At 32.4% G+C, this 21,197-nt stretch overlaps 1 protein-coding gene and 1 long non-coding RNA gene across 3 annotated transcripts in view; one reads left to right on the top strand and one right to left on the bottom strand.

Annotated features, from left to right (window-relative positions):
- LOC105341005 (hepatocyte growth factor receptor) overlaps nt 1-18,894 on the top strand; it is a 45,561-nt gene extending 26,667 nt beyond the window's left edge. The window contains exons 15-26 of one of the 2 annotated variants that reach the window (XM_066068291.1): nt 185-281; nt 1,230-1,457; nt 1,902-2,063; nt 2,989-3,178; nt 4,203-4,285; nt 5,124-5,235; nt 5,368-5,475; nt 10,148-10,326; nt 10,995-11,104; nt 11,462-11,627; nt 14,794-14,939; nt 15,661-18,894. In XM_066068291.1, the coding sequence (XP_065924363.1) occupies nt 185-281; nt 1,230-1,457; nt 1,902-2,063; nt 2,989-3,178; nt 4,203-4,285; nt 5,124-5,235; nt 5,368-5,475; nt 10,148-10,326; nt 10,995-11,104; nt 11,462-11,627; nt 14,794-14,939; nt 15,661-15,847 (1,768 nt within the window). In that variant the 3' untranslated portion in view covers nt 15,848-18,894. Of the gene's footprint in view, nt 1-184; nt 282-1,229; nt 1,458-1,901; nt 2,064-2,988; nt 3,185-4,202; nt 4,286-5,123; nt 5,236-5,367; nt 5,476-10,147; nt 10,327-10,994; nt 11,105-11,461; nt 11,628-14,793; nt 14,940-15,660 lie in introns of both variants that reach the window. The other variant, XM_066068290.1, reaches the window with a different exon arrangement.
- LOC136270867 (uncharacterized) lies at nt 6,739-7,800 on the bottom strand. The gene is made up of 2 exons (XR_010708742.1): nt 7,117-7,800; nt 6,739-6,793 (listed from the first exon to the last, which is right to left on the bottom strand). It is a non-coding gene; the product is annotated as an uncharacterized lncRNA (long non-coding RNA).
- Nucleotides 18,895-21,197: the final 2,303 nt, after the last annotated feature.

The following is a 21,197-nucleotide window of genomic DNA, read 5'->3' as shown; positions in this document are numbered from 1 at the left end:
CATCATAGTTAATTATTACAGTAATATAGTTACAGTAATTTGGTGTCACTGTGTCATTTAAATTGAAAACAGAAAGAACAAACAGTGAATTTAAGCTGATAAATGGTCCAGTGCTGTATAATTTAGGTTTAATTTAAACAATTTTAATTTTAAATAACCTTGTTAAATATGGATGCATTTGCAGTGGAGGATGTAAAATATCAGTCACAGGAACAAACCTCAACAGTGTGGCCAAACCGAAGCTAGTTGTGTATGGAAATGGAATTAATGACAGTTTGGAGGTATACTTGAGCATATTATTTGGATTTTTTTATTTGATCTTACACCATTATTTTAATGACAGTTTTGAACTATAATTATGAATTAAAAGTTATGACAGCTCTAGGTTTGATGTTTGTGATGTTGTATTCTAGCAATTGGATACAAACGAGCATAATCATGAAATTAGGTACAATAAGGAATCAACCGTTACTGTATTCATTTGCCAAATATTGTATTTGCTGCAATACATGATATACTGTAAAAGTGGTTATTTACACATGGGGGAAATTTACACTAGTTTTGTGGTAAGATTAAAACCGTGTAAAATGCCCCCAGGAGTATATGGTAAAAAAAAGCAAACCTTATGTGAGGTAAATGACACATCCAAGTATTTAATACCTACGCATATTGTTTGACTCCAAAAAAGTGTACTTTTATATCAACTGCTTAAATAACCACTTTTAGAGTACATATTTGTTATAGTACATTGAATGTATACATAAAAAAAAAAGTTATGCATGTGATAAAAGTAGTTGTACAAGACAAGTACTAAACAGATTCTACAGAAGAAGAATGAGGAAAAAAGCATTAAGTTGAACATAAAATCTGTATATTCTTATCTTCATGTTAATTCACATAATAGGGTCAGAATATATTTAAAGCAAAATGAGATGCAATTTTTATGTTGATTCAGAAAAGTTTTTATATGAAAATGTTATTTTTTGTTTAACGTACAAAAAATATGGCTTTTAAATTTCTGTTTGCTTTATTTTTGTGGGAAAAGCCATTAAAAGAGAAATCCTTCTTCTGAAAAAAATTAATGATTTTTTCAAATCTTGTTTTAATTATCATAAAAGTTTAAGTTACATGCAGACATATCATTCTAACAGGTTTTTGAACCAAAATAAAATTCTAAAAAATACAGCTAATTTATAATAGCTTTAATATGAATCAACTTTTTGCAACAGGATTGCGCTCCTGAGGGCCCTGGTCTTATTCTCTGCAATTCCCCAAAGGGGTACAGTGTAGGGACTACCTTGAGATACGGATTACAGTTGGACGGCATTAGGATGTACGAGGACTTGAACAGATTTCAAAATAACACAATAAAAATCGTGATTGACCCCGTGCCCACAAGAGAGGATGAGATAGTACAGGACTACAAGCCTGTGTTTGAAACAGAACTAACCATTGAGGTAATTACTGACAGAGAATTGTACAGTCACTTGAATGTGAAGCCCTTAATTGTGGCCACACAGGGAGTTCTCATTGTGTTTGTGTGTTAAATATTCTCATATGGAAGTTGAAAAATGGTCAATCAATCAACATTTATTATTGTTGCAATCTCTTTTTTGTTGGAATAAAATGGTTTTCTTTATAGTGCTTCAAATTTTTGATAGTTTTAAAATCAAGAGTCATATTAGCCTTAATTGAGTTGTTTTCTAAATCACAATTTGGCCTAGCTAGTTCAAGCCAACATTGATCAAAGTTACATTAATATTCTTCCATTATGGTCAAAGTGACATAAGTCTTATTATATGAAAGTAATATTTTTTTTAATTTTGTAACTACGGTACCCGGTATATACGAATTCCTCCTTTATGTTACTGTGTTTTACCTGAACAACTTCTTTACCACAGGGCGAGCAATTTACTTCAGGTTGTTCCGATTCAGACTTCAAAGTGATGTTGCGTGGAAGCTCAGCTAATTATAGCTGTGTAATTAAAAGTCTCGCGCAGGAACTGATTAAGTGTGAGCCTGACTTGGGTTTCCCAGGAGTTGATGAAGAAGTGATGATGATGGTAGAGTATACAAAATTAATGTGTTTATCTTTCAATATATTGGGATCTGTGTTTTATTATATATATATAATCTAAATGTATTACTGTAGAAGCAGAAATACTGTAAATTCCTTATATTACGCGAGCACTTATTTCCATGTTCCCAGTGTTTTGTATCAAATCGCGAGAATATAAAATCGCGAACACAGAACATTTATCCTTATTTCTTATAGTTCCCAACTCTCAGAAAATAATAGCGAGGTTTTAAAATCCGCGAGGCTTGCTTCTCACGATTTTATGCGGATATAAATTCCTCGCATTTAATTAGGAATTTACAGTATTCATTGAGGATTTGATTTCGTTATTTTCGTTGGCAGTATAAACCAACGAATTAAATCCATGAAGAATTTTTAACCAGAGTATTAATGAATACAAAGAGATTACTATCTGGCGAAATTAAATGCCAACAGAATTTTTTATTGGTTCAAAAAACAACGAAATTTAGATCCAATGAAAATATGTGCTTCTATTAATTAAACATGTAAGCCCCACCTTTGGCAAATTTTAGATTTGGCAAAATGACCCTTGTCAGTTGTTTATATAGGTGGAAAGGCCCATGTGAGATACAATTTTAATACATTTTGACCTTTTGACAGTTGAATGCGTTGGAGGAACAGCCCTTATGATACTACTTTTTTATCTGGACCTAACAACAGTTTTACATGCATCAGTGAAAAATCCCATATTAAAAATACAATTTCAAAAGTTTGTCATGGGACCTTTTGACAATTTCAATCCATTGGTGTCATCTCCCATAAAAATATAATTATGTTTTAGTTTGGGGCCTTTCAACATTTTTCTGAGCATGTGTGCATTGACGGATAAAAATCAGCAGTCAGGCCATAAAGTACAACATGTATTTTAAAAGTTTTGGGTCTTTTGACAGTTGTATATTGGTGGAAAGCCCTATGACATACAGAAGGTAAAACTGCACACCTTTTGGAACACCTGGCAGTTTATCCTGATTGCTGTCGGGGGGTCAGTGTTCATTCTGCTGGTCACACTAATACCCCTCTTCGTCTGCTGCTGCTGCCGCTCCAAGAAAATGAATGTGACCAATGACACCACAGACACTGGTAAAGGTACATATACATGTATGATTGCACGCAGACACCACAGACACTGGTAAAGGTACATATACATGTATAATTGCACGCAGACACCACAGACACTGGTAAAGGTACATATACATGTATGATAGCATGCAGACACCACAGACTCTGGTAAAGGTACATATACATGTATGATAGCATGCAGACACCACAGACTCTGGTAAAGGTACATTTACATGTATGATAGCATGCAGACACCACAGACTCTGGTAAAGGTACATATACATGTATGATTGCATGCAGACACCACAGACACTGGTAAAGGTACATATACAAGTATGATAGCATGCAGACACCACAGACTCTGGTAAAGGTACATATACCTGTGTGATTGCGTGCAGACACCACAGACTCTGGTAAAGGTACATATACATGTATGGTAGCATGTAGACACCACAGACTCTGGTAAAGGTACATATACCTGTGTGATTGCGTGCAGACACCACAGACACTGGTAAAGGTACATATACATGTATGATTGTACGCAGACACCACAGACTCTGGTAAAGGTACATATACTTGAATGATTTCACGCAGACATTACAGACACTGGTAAAGGTACATATACATGTATGATTGCTCGCAGATACCACAGACTCTGGTAAAGGTACATATACATGTATGATTGCACGCAGACATTACAGACTCTGGTAAAGGTACATATACTTGAATGATTTCACGCAGACATTACAGACACTGGTAAAGGTACATATACTTGAATGATTTCACGCAGACACCACAGACTCTGGTAAAGGTACATATACATGTATGATTGCTCGCAGATACCACAGACTCTGGTAAAGGTACATATACATGTATGATTGCCCGCAGACATTACAGACACTGGTAAAGGTACATATGTCCATGTATGATTGCACGCAGACATAAGTGAATTAAATATGCTTTTTGATCGAAATGATTAAACTGATAACAAATAAAATTGATAATCACTAAATGTAACATTGTTGATCACTTAACTTGTTTTCAGATTTTACATCTCTGAATAATTTGGACCCACAGCCACTGGTAAATCGTCAACAAAACAGCTATGTGGATGTTAAAATAGATAAAGTATGTACACTATAGAGAACAAAGGGGAGGGCATGCATGTAAAGCTGAATTTTTTTTAATTCTAGAACAATATGATTTATATGAATTGAAGGTTCCTAATGATTGTTAATAAATGCATTTATAAATTTAATTAAGATCACAATAGAATGTATTTATTTGTCAATTCAAAACTTTACCCTTGTATTATTCATTATATCATATGTTCCCATTACAGTATCTCCAGTTGTGTCATTAATGATATGCAATTTATTGAATTTCTTTTGAAAATTTTTGAAAGTTTAGTTGTTTGATTCTGTCAATATTTTTAAGAACCCAATTGTTGAATAAAATGATAATTTATGCATATTATAATATTTATATTAAATAACAATCTGTTAACCAATAATGTACATGTTATTGTAACTACAGTAAAACACGGTTATAGCGAACATGCTTATAATGAATTGATGCTTACAGCAAGTGAATTTCGTTCCCCAAGTCTCTATTTCATGTTGTAAACTTGACAGATATAACGAATTACGCTTATAACGAAGTTAAATTGGCCGTCCCTGGGACTTTGTTATAAGCGTGATTTACTGTAGTATTTAAATGTTAATTTTTAACTTTTGCCTTGTAAAACTTGATGTTTAGAAAGGATGATTTAGTGAACATGCTTATGACACATTTACACTTATATACTAAAGTCAGATTCATACCAAATTATTTCTAAATTGATCTGTAACCTTATCAGATACCTGCATATCAAATTAGGTTTTTATCAAATCAATATCACTTGTCCCTGAGGCTTGTCTATAACCTTATTTTAATGTAGGTATTTATTTTTCCTGTCATTTGCTAGGACTGCTGGACAGAATTTATACACAAAGTGAACGAATCGGTCAGGAAAATGTTAAAGTCCAGCCAAGTGGACAAATCAGACATTGTTGTGGGGTCCCGATGCATTAAGAAAGGTGATTGCCCTTAAAATAAAAAAAAAGCCAGTGTTAGTTTATTTGTAAATCATTAAATTGTATTTAAGGCAATTCAATGTTTACATTCTCTTTTCTTAGAGTTATATAAAAGTATGTTGCTATTTCTTGCAGGAGCTGATGTTCGTGTTGTGGATGGCCATTTTGCCCCAGGAACAGGAAAACCTTATGCTGGCAAATCCACAATGATGAAAACTATGGTTGGCAACTTCGGCAATTTTGGTATGTTAAATCATTTTACGCTCGGTTTTTATCATCTTTACTTCTACCAGTGCTTCATGCAGACTGTTGAATAACATAATCTTGACAGTCTTTTCAATTACATGTACCTCCTCTATAGTGGCAGTATATGATTTTAATTATGAATTAGGTTGGATTTGCTCTTAGTTGAGAGACTGGGGAATGTAAATATAGTCTTATAAAGATCTTTTTGCAAAAAGTAACATTTGTTGGAAAAATTAAACTTTTTTAGGCTCATCTGAACTGAAAGATCATGTATACTTTTCTGATCACATTTTGTCCGTTGTCCAACTGTCTGGTTGTCCATCTGAAAACTTTGCAAACTTTTCACCACAGAGCTAAATTTAACTTATGGTAAGGGGATTCTAAATTGTTGAATTGGAATAAATGGCCAAACCTTTTTAGCTCACCTGAGCTGAAAGCTCAAGTGAGCTATTCTGATCACATTTTGTCCGTCGTCCGTCTGTCCGTCTGTCTGTCCGTCCGTCCGTCCGTCCGTCCGTCCGTCCGTCCGTCTGTAAACTTTTTACATTTTGAACTTCTTCTCTAAAACCGCTTATCCAATTTCAACCAAATTTGGCACAAAGCATCCGTATGTGATGGCGAATATAAATTGCAGAAATAAAAGTACGATCTGTATTCAAAGCGGAGAAAACCTTGAAACTGTAGAAAAAGGGGGGTGCATTTTTAAAAATCTTCTTCTCAAGAACTACCGAGGCAAATTCAACGCAGTTTTGCATAAATTATCCTTATGGGAAGGAAAATATAAATTGCAAAAATTAAGGTCTAATTCAGTTTCAAATCTGAGTTATTACGAAAATAATGATAAAAGAAAGGCGTGTTTCAGCTTCGGTTCGGTTCGGCATCCGGTAAAATGGGTAGGCAAGACTTGGCCTGGTCAAAACAAAAGATTGGCAGTTATTAATCTGCCAATCTCATTAAAATTTCAGGATATTTGATGGACCAGTTATATTTGTATTCGCTGTAAATATTGCCGCAAAATAATGCGTATTTGGAATTGACGATTGCCGATCTACCCCGGCTTTTATTTTGCCACGGCCCGGGTTTGCATACCCATTTTACCAAGACTCGTATTCCATACTTCTAAAACGAGGTTCTTTGTTTAAAGCAGCCATGACATTATACGAAAAAGGGTCGATCTGACTATGATGAATTTGCTTGTTTATGTAACCCGGGGTATTTGGGTCGATCTTAAGTCCGTTGTGGATAGAAAGTTGAGATGAATTCAATTTACTTCTTTATTTGATGTAATCAATTACAAAATAGGTATAAATAAACCCTGCAATAAAATAAATGCGAGTTAGGAAAGATAACTCTTACAAGCATGTAGTTTTGACAAAATATGAAAATATTCCTCTTTACAAACTAGACTCAAAAATATTCGTGTCTATATTTAAATTATCTGCTTATTAAATAAATAAACAATAATAATCACATCTGTATAAATAGAACTATATGTTATCATGTCAAACTTATTTCACATGAGTTTATAATTAAATTGTAGAAATATTAATCAGTTTCATAATACTACTAATACTATGATATATATTCATATATAACTATACATGAACTAAGCTTTAACCATGTTTAAACAACGCTTACCTCACATGAGGTGTAAAGGTTGATTAGGAACAATATTCAGGATATACAAATAATACTGTAGTTGATAATCTAAATTTAAGAAAAGAAAATACACTTACAATACTTTGTACTCACTGATCAGACTGAATTTTACTATTAAACAAACTTTCTGATATTTAGTCATTTCATTTCTAAGCCAATTATATAATATCTTAGATATCTTTATAAATAATCTCACAATAAAACTGTATTTAAATATAAGGTAGTATAAAAAAATTGTAAATTAACTGACCTGATAAAGAATGTAAATTTCAAGTATACACAAGTAGACTTCCAAATAGGAACTGGTTTAACAAAGAAATTTCCCACTAAAATTGTCACATGACCAATAAAGTAACAGCTGACCAATTTTATCCAATAGATATACAGGAATACAGGAAAAAGGGTATTCCTTCTAAATATAGTTTTTGCATTGCCAGAGTTAAAAATAACAAATGATAGGACTCTTATATTAAGGTTAGATAACTGTATTAGATATTTTTGTTAAATATTGCATTGACTAAATAATAATAATATAAAAATAATACACTGTACCAATATTCAAATATTTTCATGTTAGAAAAAGATTTGAACATAATCACCAAAATTATGCAATAATACATATAATATAATAAACATATTTAATTCATGAAATTTCGCTCTACCACATTTATGCAACAGTTCGTGTATGAAGGGAAATTTTTGAAACATGCAAAATATATTGGTGCCGATTTTGTGAAGTAAATTGAGGCTAAATATTTCAATGCGTTGACAGATTTCACACATGACGTTGGTGTTAGCTTGGACTGATTTTCGTTTCGTATTCATTATTTATGCTTTGTAATTTAACCTGGGAACTCTCGTATTTCGTGATTTTTACGTATCAATTCAAACAGTTAACTCTTTACCTGCGCAAATTAAGCAAAATCTGATGTATCAAAAAAGTACTGAAATACAATTCATTCTATCGGTAATTCGGCATTATCTTTTGCGTAATGGTAGATTAATGCAATAGGTTTTGTTGAGATCGATGCTCGGCATTTTCTCGAGTTTATTCAGTTTAAATAGAGTTTTATATCGCTGAAGGAAATATGTAGGTATATATACATGTGTATATATGATTCATTTCGAAAAAATAAATTGTGTTCTTTATTTGTTATAGTGCATGCATGTTTCTTGTGTTTAATTGTTTACAATTTCTATTTACTAACCATATTTGAGTGTTAAGCTTCGAATTATAAGCAATTAAGATACAGAGATTTGCTCACAATTCTATGTTTGTACACAGATCTTAAAAACTAAAGATTAAAAAAGTAAAAAATTTGTCAATATTTATTAAGAAAATTTTCAAAGTCTGTTCTTCCAGAAACCAATTTTAACAACTTATTGTATTGTAAACTTAACCTTTTTTCGTCATTATTACTCCTACTGTACATGTGATCCTTGACTGTGTTTGTGTACATTTGTATAAACTGATTTTGAACCTTAAATACCAATGAATTGGTCTTGAGTGAATAAAAGAATTGAAAATCTTAGGCCATTCTTTTTTTCCATTTTAAATGCTGAATAGGAAATACCAAGTTAAAAATCTGAAGCTGAATGTAATAAAGTCATGTCAACAAAATATGACTCAAACCTAGGGAAACTGTGAGCTCTGTATCTTGCTTATAATTCTACGATTGACGCTGAAATTTTGGTTGAACATTAGAAATTCTATATGAATTAGAGTATGTTAAATACTTGTACAAAAAAATAAAAGAATGATATTCTGTATATACCTACTCTCTGGGGTCCCCTCATTATACAATAAATAATGTGAAATCTACATCAATTTTGATAGTTTTTCAGACACGAGTAAATAAAAACGACATCTTTAAAACAGTTTCCATAGTTTTGACACATTTCTGTTATGGGGATAAAATAATTATCGCTATTCCTAAGAAAATATCACAGCGGAAAATTATCCTGGTTTGTACGCGAGGTAAATAACAGTCATTTAATTATAATGGAAAACAAATTAAATTTTTGAATGTTTTAATTTGAGGAATTGAGCACATTGAGGTACAATTTTCTTCTTCACATCTATACATGAAGGATTTTTTAAATAAAATACAATAACTATTATATATTTTTTTTAAATACAATAACAAGTAAGTAGTTGATGAAACAAATGTACCTATATGCTCTCATATATTTTGATCGCTTTACAAAGTGTGTGTGAGTGGGGGGGGGGGGGGGGGGGGGGCAGAACGAAAATATAGGGAATTGGAAGTTAACAACTTAACAGTGTACCCCTACCAAATGTTTAGTTTTATATCTTGCGTAGGATTTTTTTATTCTGGTAAAAAATAGTATTTCATGAAGGTACAATGTCAAAGATTACGTGTATGCAAAAATAATTGTAAAATTCGAATACTTGACAATATTTATTTTTTGTTATTCTACCGAGGGACCATATGGCACAATATCTTTTGAACGCCAATTGTTGCTCAGGTGAGCGATGTGGCCCCATGGGCCTCTTGTTTAAAAAATGGGAGATAATCCCAAAACTGTGAAAAAGGGTGTGTGCCTGTAAAAATCCCCTTCTCTAGAACCATAACACCAGATATGCGTATGTTTACATCAAATCATCTTCAGTTGATGCTTTAAGAGGCTTAGGATAAAAAGATTTGTCAGTTGATGCATCTTAGGACTTGCATTCAGAATATGATGTTCCCAAAGTAGGTTTCTATGATCTACATTTTACATTTTGTTTTTATGCATTGTAAAATCTGGTAATGTGTGAGAATTTTGGTAAGTTTTACATTTTTTAAAAGAGTTTAATTTATATTTAGAAAAATATAGAAGGAAATACACATACTGTTGTTTAGATGAGAAGTGTAGTCCATTTGGCCTCTTGTTTCTCAATTTAAAAGATCAATTCAACTCTGATGTTAGTATGAATTTGTCGTGATTAGTCTCACGTGTCACTAATTATCATATGATACAAGTAGTTTAACTTTGATTCTTAAAGAAAACAACTCGGTACCGGAATGGGTGAACACAGGGCTACAAGAATGTTTGAGGTTCAGAGACATGTTTGACGACAACGTTCTTCAGATGCAGGGAGTGTCGGTGGACAAGGAACGGTTCTACATTCTGTACCGTGGCTATAAGCGAAGTCTGAAGGATTATCTCAATGACCAGAGCAACGTAAGTAATGAAAGATTTCAAACACATTAATCAAGCTAAATTAATATCTTATATAGTGATTCCAGACTAAGAAAATTAACAATGAGAGAGAGAGAGAGAGGGGAGAGAGAGTCAGAGAAAATTTTAGATACATGCATATTTATAAGTACAAGAGAGAATGGTTATTTTTTGCATTTAGGGAAATATTCTCAAAAGTGGATTGGTCTGTCAACAACTTTACATATTAATTATGTTTATGTAATTTTGTCTACTTCTCAAACTTTTGACATAAATCTTGATATTTAGCTGTAAAATAAAGATTTCCAAATTTGAAGTGTCAAGAGAAATTCATGTTTATTCATTCTTCCCTTGAATTTAAAGTCCAGAATTATTCAAGGTCATTCATTAAATTTAAATTGATCAAATGATAAGATTAAGACCTGTATTGTAATTTATTTGACCATTGCACATTTAACTAAATATTCTACAGTGACTGTAAGAACATACTACTTAACAAATAGTCACCATGTGGAGTAATTTTCTGTTATTGTGTTTTATCAGGGGGAACAACTCTTAATTTTCATGGTTTACAAATGTTCTATTGATTCAGCTTCTTGAAAACGCCAAATGCATACCAGACCTGTTTATTTGTAAATTTAATGTAAAATTATCTTATTTTTTACATGAAGACTCCTACCAAAGCCATCTTGTTGAATATGTGTGTTCAGTTAATGGAAGGTCTCCAGTTTATACACAACAATGGCATCACGCATAAAGACTTGGCAGCTAGGAACTGTGTGTATGTACATGTACTTTTCTCTCTATAATTAAAGTGTTGATGCTTAAAGTTTACTTACTCTATGCCAGCTCATATTTGTAACAACTTTATTTCACATTTTTCTTCTGGTAAACTAGTGATATGATGAGAGAAACATGCATTTAAAGACAGCATAATATTGAAATTGTATTGTAAGTTTAATAGTTTATACATGTGTGTTCCTTATGAAGATTTGTACATTTTAAAGAGTATATATATTTTATGGCATCTGTTACTCAGACAAAAAATATTCATACAAGTTTATCAATAGTTAGATAATGTATGTATTTGTAAGAATAAGAAAAATTAATGCATGTTTATTTTCTGCTTTTTTTTAAGTGTTGATGAAGATGGAAATTTTTTCAAAGTGTCTGATGGAGCATTTTCCTGGAGTCTTTACCCAGAGGAATACATGTATGACTCCCGCCGGGAAAAGTTCCTGCCCGTCCGATGGATGGCCCCAGAGAGTTTGACAGCTGGGTTTTATGATGCAGCCTCGGATGTGGTAATAACATTTAGCCGTTTTATGAATTTAAGTTCATATATATTTGCTGGTTTTACAAATCAAAAGAGATTAAGTTGTGAATAGCGTTAAATATCTTTAATTATAAGATAGACTCAGATGTGGTGATTACTTGCTAAGACAACTGATAACGTGTATTGATTAACACAGACCTAGAGTCATGGTAGCAATAAGCTGGGAGGTGGTTCTTTTGCCTGGGTTTGAGCAACCATTTTCAGATTAATGCAAAAACAAAGTTTTGTGGGCATAATAATTCAATAATTCATTGTTTCAAAGTGACTCTGTGAGAACTTAATTGATTTTGTTGTAAAATTTCACAAAATCAATACTGAACTAACATACAAAATTAAGCCAGCGATTAAATTTGTTTGATAATCATTATGAACAATCATAAAATTTCATTCTCAAAGAACATTTCTAAGTACTGTAAATTCCTTATTTTACCGAGTAATTAATTCTGCAATTCCACTGTTTTGCATCAAATCGCACAATTATAACATTGCGAGCACCAATTTTTAGCTCACCTGAGCTGAAAGCTCAAGTGAGCTATTCTGATCACATTTTGTCCGTCCGTCCGTCCGTCTGTCTGTCCGTCCGTCTGTCCGTCCGTGTGTCTGTAAACTTTTCACATTTTCAACATCTTCTCAAGAACTACTAGGCCAATTTCAACCAAACTTGGCACAAATCATCCTTAGGCAAAGGGGATTCAAAGTTGTGAAAATTAAGGGTCACACCCGTTTGCAAGGGGAGATAATTAGAAATTAATGAAAAATTTCGAGAAATTTTCACAAATCTTCTTCTCAAGAACCAGAAAGCCAGGAAAGCTGAAACTTGTGTGGAAGCATCCTCAGGTAGTGTAGATTCCAAGTTGTGAAAATCATGACCCCCAGGGGTAGGGTGGGGCCACAATGGGGGGTCGAAGTTTTACATAGGAATATATAGAGTAAATCTTTAAAAATCTTCTTCTCAGAAACTAATCAGCCAGGAAAGCTGAAACTTGTGTGGAAGCATCCTCAGGTAGTGTAGATTCATAGTTGTGAAAATCATGACCCCCGGGAGTAGGGTGGGGCCACAATGGGGGGTCAAAGTTTACCATAGGAATATATAGAGTAAATCTTTAAAAATCTTCTTCTCAGAAACTAATCAGCCAGGAAAGCTGAAATTTGTGTGGAAGCATCCTCAGGTAGTGTAGATTCCAAGTTGTGAAAATCATGACCCCCGGGGGAAGGGTGGGGCCACAATGGGGGGGTCGAAGTTTACCATAGGAATATTTAGAGTAAATCTTTAAAAATCTTCTTCTCAGAAACTAATCAGCCAGGAAAGCTGAAACTTGTGTAGAAGCATCCTCAGGTAGTGTAGATTCATAGTTGTGAAAATTATGACCCCGGGGGGTAGGGTGGGGCCACAATGGGGGGTCGAAGTTTTACATAGGAATATATAGAGTAAATCTTTAAAAATCTTCTTCTCAGAAACTAAGCAGCCAGGGAAGCTGAAACTTGTGTGGAAGCATCCTCAGGTAGTGTAAATTCAAAGTTGTGAAATTCATGACCCCCGGGGGTAGGGTGGGGCCACAATGGGGGGGTCGAAGTTTTACATAGGAATATATAGAGTAAATCTTTAACAATCTTCTTCTCAGAAACTAAACAGCCAGGAAAGCTGAAACTTGTGTGGAAGCATCCTCAGGTAGTGTAGATTCCAAGTTGTGAAAATCATGACCCCCGGGGGTAGGGTGGGGCCACAATGGGGGGTCGAAGTTTACCATAGGAATATATATAGTAAATCTTTAAAAATCTTCTTCTCAGAAACTAATCAGCCAGGAAAGCTGAAATTTGTGTGGAAGCATCCTCAGGTAGTGTAAATTCAAAGTTGTGAAAATCATGACCCTTGGGGGTAGGGTGAGGCCACATAGGGGGGGGGGGGTGTTAAAGTTTTACATAGGAATATATATAGAGTAAATCTTTAAAAATCTTCTTCTCAGAAACTAATCAGCAAGATGATTCTTTATAATTGTTAAGACTTTGGCTCCAGGACAATTCTTCGGCCTCAAAAAAAGGTTCAGAGTTTGATGTAGCTAAATATCCCATATATAAACAATTGTAAAGGATCTTTTTGAGAACTGCAATACTCAACATGTGATCTGACTATAAAATTGAAGCAGGCAGCTATTTTTTCATTAGAATCTTTTTGTATTACTGTTTTGAGTTATTGCCCTTGATTTATTGATTCTTGATTATTTTAATTAATGCATCCACTGTTAATCAATTATTGTGATGATTATTTTTATACAATAATAAATATTCAATGTATATAAGTTGTTCTGCATAAGTAGTTTTGGGTTAGGCCGGATTAGTTTGTTTATTTTTGATTTCCAATTTTTAGATACTATGAATTATTTTAGGCCGGCGCATATATAGGGACAGTGTATATTGCATTGAGACGAGCGACTGTTTGGGGTTACACTTGAACAGGTACGGAGAGATTGAGGGTGTGGACATCCCTGCTCTATCTAATCTTCGTGTTTTTCTAACTTACGATACAGAGTGTGCGGTCCTTCCTGCCCTGTATTGCATTAATACAAGTGTGCGGTCATACCTGCTTGTCTTGGTGGTGGTTGCGGCGGAGCACTAGTGTATGGTCATCCCTTCTGGTGTTCTGGCCTTTCTAGCGGTCATCCCTGCTTGCGTTAACGTTGGTACCTGTGAGTTGCGTAGGTGTGCGGTCATCCCTGCCTGCGTAACTTTGAGTCCCTATATATGTGCAGGAGCGGTGATTAAAGTCTGCTCTTGTAAATATTGGCAGCAATCAGGGCTATCCGAGTTCCAAGGGGGAAAAATGGATTTTATTTATACATGATCTACATGTATTATTGTACATTGTCCAGATTGTTTGTATTATGACTCCATTAAGCTGACTTTATCATACCTATTGTTCCTCAGGTGAGCGATGTGGCCCATGGGCCTCTTGTTTGTTATGGTTTCATATTGCTCAAAACTGTTGGAAAAATAAAAGTGTTATTTTAAAATCAGCGAAAAACTGCTTCTCTCGATTTTACATGGAAATTAATTCCTTGCGTTTAATTAGGAATTTACAGTATTCAAAGGTAAATAATGTAGATATATAACGTGATTATTATGACCTATATTTTCAGTGGGCTTACGGAGTATTAATTTGGGAGATCATGTCGTTGGCATTATATTTGCCATACCATGACCAGGAAGAGGACGAAAAAATCAAGAGCTACGTCGTAGATTCTGGATTCCGACTCGGGAAACCTGAGCTTGCGTCTGACTCTTTGTAAGTTTCTTGACTTCATTGATAAAAATTTTAGAGGATTTTTTATCTAGGCTTTGTTGAGAGCAAAGTCCTGGTGTAAGTAGGGAAATCGCTAATGTTACTATGAATAGTACAACTGCAAAAGTAAACAAAAACCAAAACAACACTTAGAGTAAAAGCTACCGCTTTACCAAATAGTCATACAAAGAGCCTTCCTTAATTGTCAAATCTATTAGCGTAGGATTTTTGAAAATAAATGTTAGTCACTGTGGAGGAAAAAATATATTTTTAAGGTTTTCACAATCAATACCTGTGTTAAAGACAAAATTGGCATTATTGGCACACACACTGCAGCATTTTTTTTATTAGTTCTGAATCAAAAGACATTATTTGGAGAGAGAGAGAGAGAGAGAGAGAGAGAGAGAGAGAGAGAGAGAGAGAGAGAGAGAGAGAGAGAGAGAGAGAGAGAGAGAGAGTGTTTTTCAGTCTTATCTACACAATATTCACAATTACAATTACACATCAAAAGATCCTGGCTTTTAATACTTTCAGTATTTGATTTAACAAGCCTTTTTTTTGGATATTAGGTCGAATCAACTCTTTGAATTTGTTTTTCAACTTTTGACTCATTTGCATATCAAGGTCACCATTTATTGTTTTATTCCTAATTCCTAAGAATGTTGACCTGTATGGTATACATATATTTAAAAATTAATCAGTAAATTGATTGAAAATATTTCAGATATCAAGAAATCATGCTTCCATGTTGGGAGCATCAAAGCGCACAACGACTAAAATTATCAGAGATCGGCGACAAATTCGAGCTTCTGCAGAACCCAGGGGCACTTGACCATCAGACGTCTTACGTTAATAGTGCTGAACTCTTGGAGGAGGATATGCCAGTGTATTATAACTATGGTAGTGAATAAGGAGAGGACATTTTGAGTGGCTGTTAACATATTTGACATGTAGAACCTTGCCTATTCCTCTGTGCCCAAGGCAATTTTTGTGATACTTGGAAACATTCCTCATTTATTAATACATGTATCTATGCATTAACATAATTATTTGATGTGAAAACTGTTGATCTGCCATATTTTTCATTTTCATATTTTTCAATTTTTTTTTATAATCTATACAATCATGAACAAATGTTACAATTTTACTTACCATAGTGTATGTGCAGGTTCTTTTGTTTTGTGCACCTGAGTCACTCAGGTGACTTATTGATTGCTGTCTGTTAATTTTGTCTGACATTGGTGCAACATATTCTGTGTTTGGTTCAATTTCAGTTCTTCTCATACACTACATAACTTCAATTTATCCAAACATGGTGTGTAGCCTTAATACCAGTCCAACACATTTTTGCGTCCATGGTCCCTGGATCAGTGGCTCCAGTATTAGGGCAGGGCTTTATTGGTCAAATTATAATGAAAATCTATGAAGTCTTATAAAATATCCTTCTCTACATTTGGACGTCATACATGTATGTTACAGTACATACAGAAGGAACACTATAAGTGTCTGTTCAAATGAAGACAAATACTTATCTTTATCAAAATTAAGGAATTCATGACATAATCCTTGAGTAAACAGTTCTTTTATATAAAAGAGAAGGGCTCCATGATTAACTGTAGATTCCTAATTAAACGCGAAGAATTAATTTCCGCGTAAAATCGCGAGAATCAACCCTCGCGGATTTTAAAGTCTCGCTTTTATTTTTAGACAGTTTTGAACTATCGGAAATTATTACAAAAAATGGGGATCGCGATTTGATACAAGACAGCGGACTGAATTAAGTACTCACGTAAATTAAGGAATTTACAGTATATCAAAATTGCATTACTGCTAACTCTTTCAATTTCTTCTATTCCAGGTCATCTACCTGGCAAATTGTGCCATAGATTGGACTAGAAAATATGTCAAAATAATTTATTAATTATCTAGGTAATTAAATACATGTAATTCATTGTCTTTTGGTCAAATTTTAGATAGGGCTATTTTGATCGTACAGTGAAAATGCATTGATTATCGCATATATTTGGAATATATTTTCCCTTACTATACATTTTGTCAATATAACAACACTTCAATTTATTTACATTAATACATTAATTTAAATAGCTGTGCAGCTATGCATGGATTTATAAAGGACCATTTTATTCTCAGGTGACCATAAAGGCCCATGGGCCTAGTTATTATCAGTTGATCTTATCAATCATTAAACTCATTTTTCATTGTTATACAATGTTATAAATAGTTATAGTTACATGTATATGTTTACCCAATCATTTAGAATTCATTGTTTTTCCATTAATTATGAATACTTCATTGTAAGAATACCAGAAAGTTTAAAATTTAGGGTTTTTTTTTTCATCATGTATATACATTTGATATATGAGCATATTTATATATATAATTACGGTGTATTAATCTGCTATATTTATTTCATCAACTATTGACATTGAAGTAAATGTTAATGTTGTACATATTTACATATATATGTTTTAAATGTTATATTTTATAATTAATCAGATATCAGCATTTGATTAGGAACCATTTTTTTCTCATAGTATGACTTCATTTTTTAAATTGACTATGCATCATGATTTATTTACTATATATGCTTCACATTCCGACTGAGTGATATCATGTACATTGAAATATGATATAATTATCTATCATTTAATGAATTTATTATCAGCTTTTTAATGGCTACTTAAATACCTTTTGTGGTATAGAAATGGTTCAATATGCAATTAATTATGATCTTAATTAAACAAAAAACTATCTATATCAGAATAAATTCCTTATCAATTCATATACAATATATGTCAACTTAAATTATAACAGATGAGCTGAATAGCTTACAATGATATCATCAATCAATAGTATAGAAAAATTTGATTTGTTTATTTGGTGATCTTTTTTAGCTTTACAATCACCATTTTTTCCTCTTTAATTAATATTTATTTTGGAAGTTTTTATCTTAATTTACATGTGATTGACAAAATTATCAAAATATTTCTATGGCACGTTGCTCTGTGATATTCAATCCGTAGTGCTTTAGTAACACAGTATGGTACCTGGACACATTCACGAAAACGTCGTAAATTAGGTTCTACCTAACGAGTTACGTTCTACTTAGTACGTCTTATGTACGCACTTAAACTATATATAAGTACTGCCTACATCACACCTATGTATTATGTACAATTTACAGTGTTTTTGTCAAACAGGTCTTGACCTGTATACTTTCTGTATAATTATATATACTACTAGAGGTATACAATCACACCATCCATTGCATGATTTTACATGTTACAATTAATGCCTTGAAAAATTCAATCTTGTCTTTTCAGTATTAATTTCTTTAATTTATAAAATGAGTGGATATGTCATTAAACGATGTCAGCTATCCTCAGCAGAATGTTCTGCAATGAAACTCCAAAATACCTGGGGCAGGAATTCTGTTATTATTTATGTACAATTAATAGATTTAGCTTTTTATGTTGCTCAATCTGTTTATAAATAATCTTATATTACTTATAATAAATATCAACAACTTTAGCCCAGTGTTATTACAGACAGCACTATGCTTGTTTTGTGAAGAAAAAAGGGCCTTGGGTCAAACCCTCCAATTCTCCTCAAAGGGCCTACTACTTCTGTACCACATTTTTTCTCCACATTAAGTTTTGTATAAAATCTCATCATTCAAAACCAAAGATCTTGGACTATTTAGAGCCTTATAGATGTATGAATATATATGAATTGATTTTGTTAAACATGAACGACACAAAGACATATATGCTAATTGTTTTCTGTTGAATATATACACAAATGCTATTTTAGTTTTAGCCTTTTCCTACATTTGTACTTTAATATAATGTAAATATGAGATGTATTTTTGTTGAGAACTGATTTCAATTGATTTTTTTTTTTTGTTAATATAAATGAAATAAACATATTTAAAATATTTTGTTTTAATTATTTTAATTTGGAGCCCTTTTGTATAACATTGTATATATAATGGGGTATAGGTATTATATCTTAATGATTAATAATATTATTAATGATTCAGCTTATACTTGTGAACATGAGAATGTATGGCACTTAATAATTACGGTACATGTATTGTGAGGACATGCTGGCGGTCCTCTCAGATTTAGATTTATTATATAGAATGCATATTTTTGATCACTTGGAGTACCCTAAAAAGTGCTGTGTTATATTGTTTCTACTACCAAATCTCTCTCTCTCTCTCTCTCTCTCTCTGAAAGATAATATAACAAATGTTAAACACCAAATCCAATTTATTGTAATTGCACTATAGATAAATGAAGTTGGCATGATTTTACTCTGCTACGTAATTCTTTTGCCATGATTGGAACAAATCAACAACAATTTCATAAAAGCAGATGACATAAATTCTACAACATCTTTAAAGCAGATGCTTTAAAATTGAGCTTGGTCGAGTAGAGTAGAAAATAAACTAACTTCCAGAGTTATCAGGTGATTGAAAACTGTTTTTAAAACCACTTCAACTTTTTAAAATAATTGAAAAATTGAACAGGAATTCGTTGTTAATTAAAATCTGTTGAATAAGCTTCAATAAAAGCAAAATGCTTGGCATAATCAATATGATACATAAATTGTTATATAGCTGTTCAGAATTGGTACACAGAAGTCGATCCTTTCAATTAAAGTGTATGTACTCAGGGGTGTCTAGCACAATTTTACATACATCGTATAATGTTTGTAATCTGTAAAATCAACCTAAATATTCAAGACTTAAAAAAACAATGTTGGCCTAAAAAAAAACTTAATGCATAAACTATTTACTGATACAATTCAAAAAGGTACTAAGGAGTGCATTTTTTAAAATGATAAATGAAAATAACAAACAATATTCAACCTTTAATTCTGTATCTTTTTCAAAAATAATAATTATCATAAAATAAAATTGTATATTTGAATATTTTGATTGATCAGAATTGACTAGGAAACTGTTTCGGGGATCCTTATGTAAAATTATAAACCTTTAGTTACTAATTAAAACCAAAAAGCATAAATTAAAATTGGAAAGATTGGTGCACTATTTTCCAGAACCAATACTGCTCGATTACACCGGATTCCATTTCTCACTTTGTTCAAATCAACATGGATTACTGAATATAGTGCAAGGCAACTTGTAAGCAACAAAAAAAATTTCAACATTCTATTTCTAATTTTCAAGTTTTGGATAAAGTAACACACTGGAATGTTGCATGATTTTTTTTCATGCATAACTGAGGTGGTCCAAGTAGAAAATGAACGGTTTGAGAGCATCCTGATAAAATTCATCTTACTGGTTCATTACAAATATTCATCATTGCCGTACTTTTAACATTTTTACATAATTCCTGCAATGAAAACAACATTGGCTAATTGAACATTCCGAAAAGCACTAAGGAAACCTGAATAGTCTGTTGGTAAATAAGGTTGTATCAATATAAATTCAAAATCTTATTATTATTAGTAAGGTAAAATAAAAATACAAATTTATTTGTATATTGTAATGACTTAGTATCGGTAAATTTTAAATTTATTTTGCTTTGTCCATGTAAATTATATTAATATAGAGAAGTAGTCAAAACTAGTTTATTGATTTTGCAATTATTTCTGTAATTAATCACGCAAATTACATCATCCATTCTGAATCAGGTGCCAAAAACATTTTAGAAAAAAAAAAACACAAAAAAACCAAACTTGACCCATGATAGCAATTGAGTTAGATTTCAAAGTTCATTTTTTATAAGAATGTACTCTATCACTTGCTACATCAAGTACAAATGAATTTCAATATTACCGTAAATCTTGACATCAGAAGATTGTGCGTAGAAACCTGAAGGTGTGACGATGTTGTAATTCAATGGCTGATGATGTGTATGTGTGTGTGTGACATATGTACATGCACATGTGTCATTCTAAGTGTGTCTCTCTAAGTGATGTGTAATAATCTAAAGTCACTACACATGAAACAAAACCACAGAAACAAACACCTTTATCACTTAACAACTCCATTCATAGACTTTCTGTCATTTAAAAAGAAATTTTACACAAATAAAAATCTTTATAAAGTAATAATTATTTTCAATAGTAAATGAAATTGTAGGTTTTATAACTATGGTCCTCAAAAGTTAAAATTTAAAGTCTGATTTTAATATGTATTTAAAAAAAAAACAGTGTAGAATGAATAGTTAAAGATTTTTTTTTTTAAAACCTGTTTACTTAACCTGA

The sequence above is a fragment of the Magallana gigas genome, chromosome 8 (assembly GCF_963853765.1).
Source record: "Magallana gigas chromosome 8, xbMagGiga1.1, whole genome shotgun sequence".
Lineage (NCBI taxonomy): Eukaryota > Metazoa > Mollusca > Bivalvia > Ostreida > Ostreidae > Magallana > Magallana gigas.
Note: the sequence above shows the minus strand (reverse complement) of the source record. Positions and strands in the feature narration are given on the sequence as shown.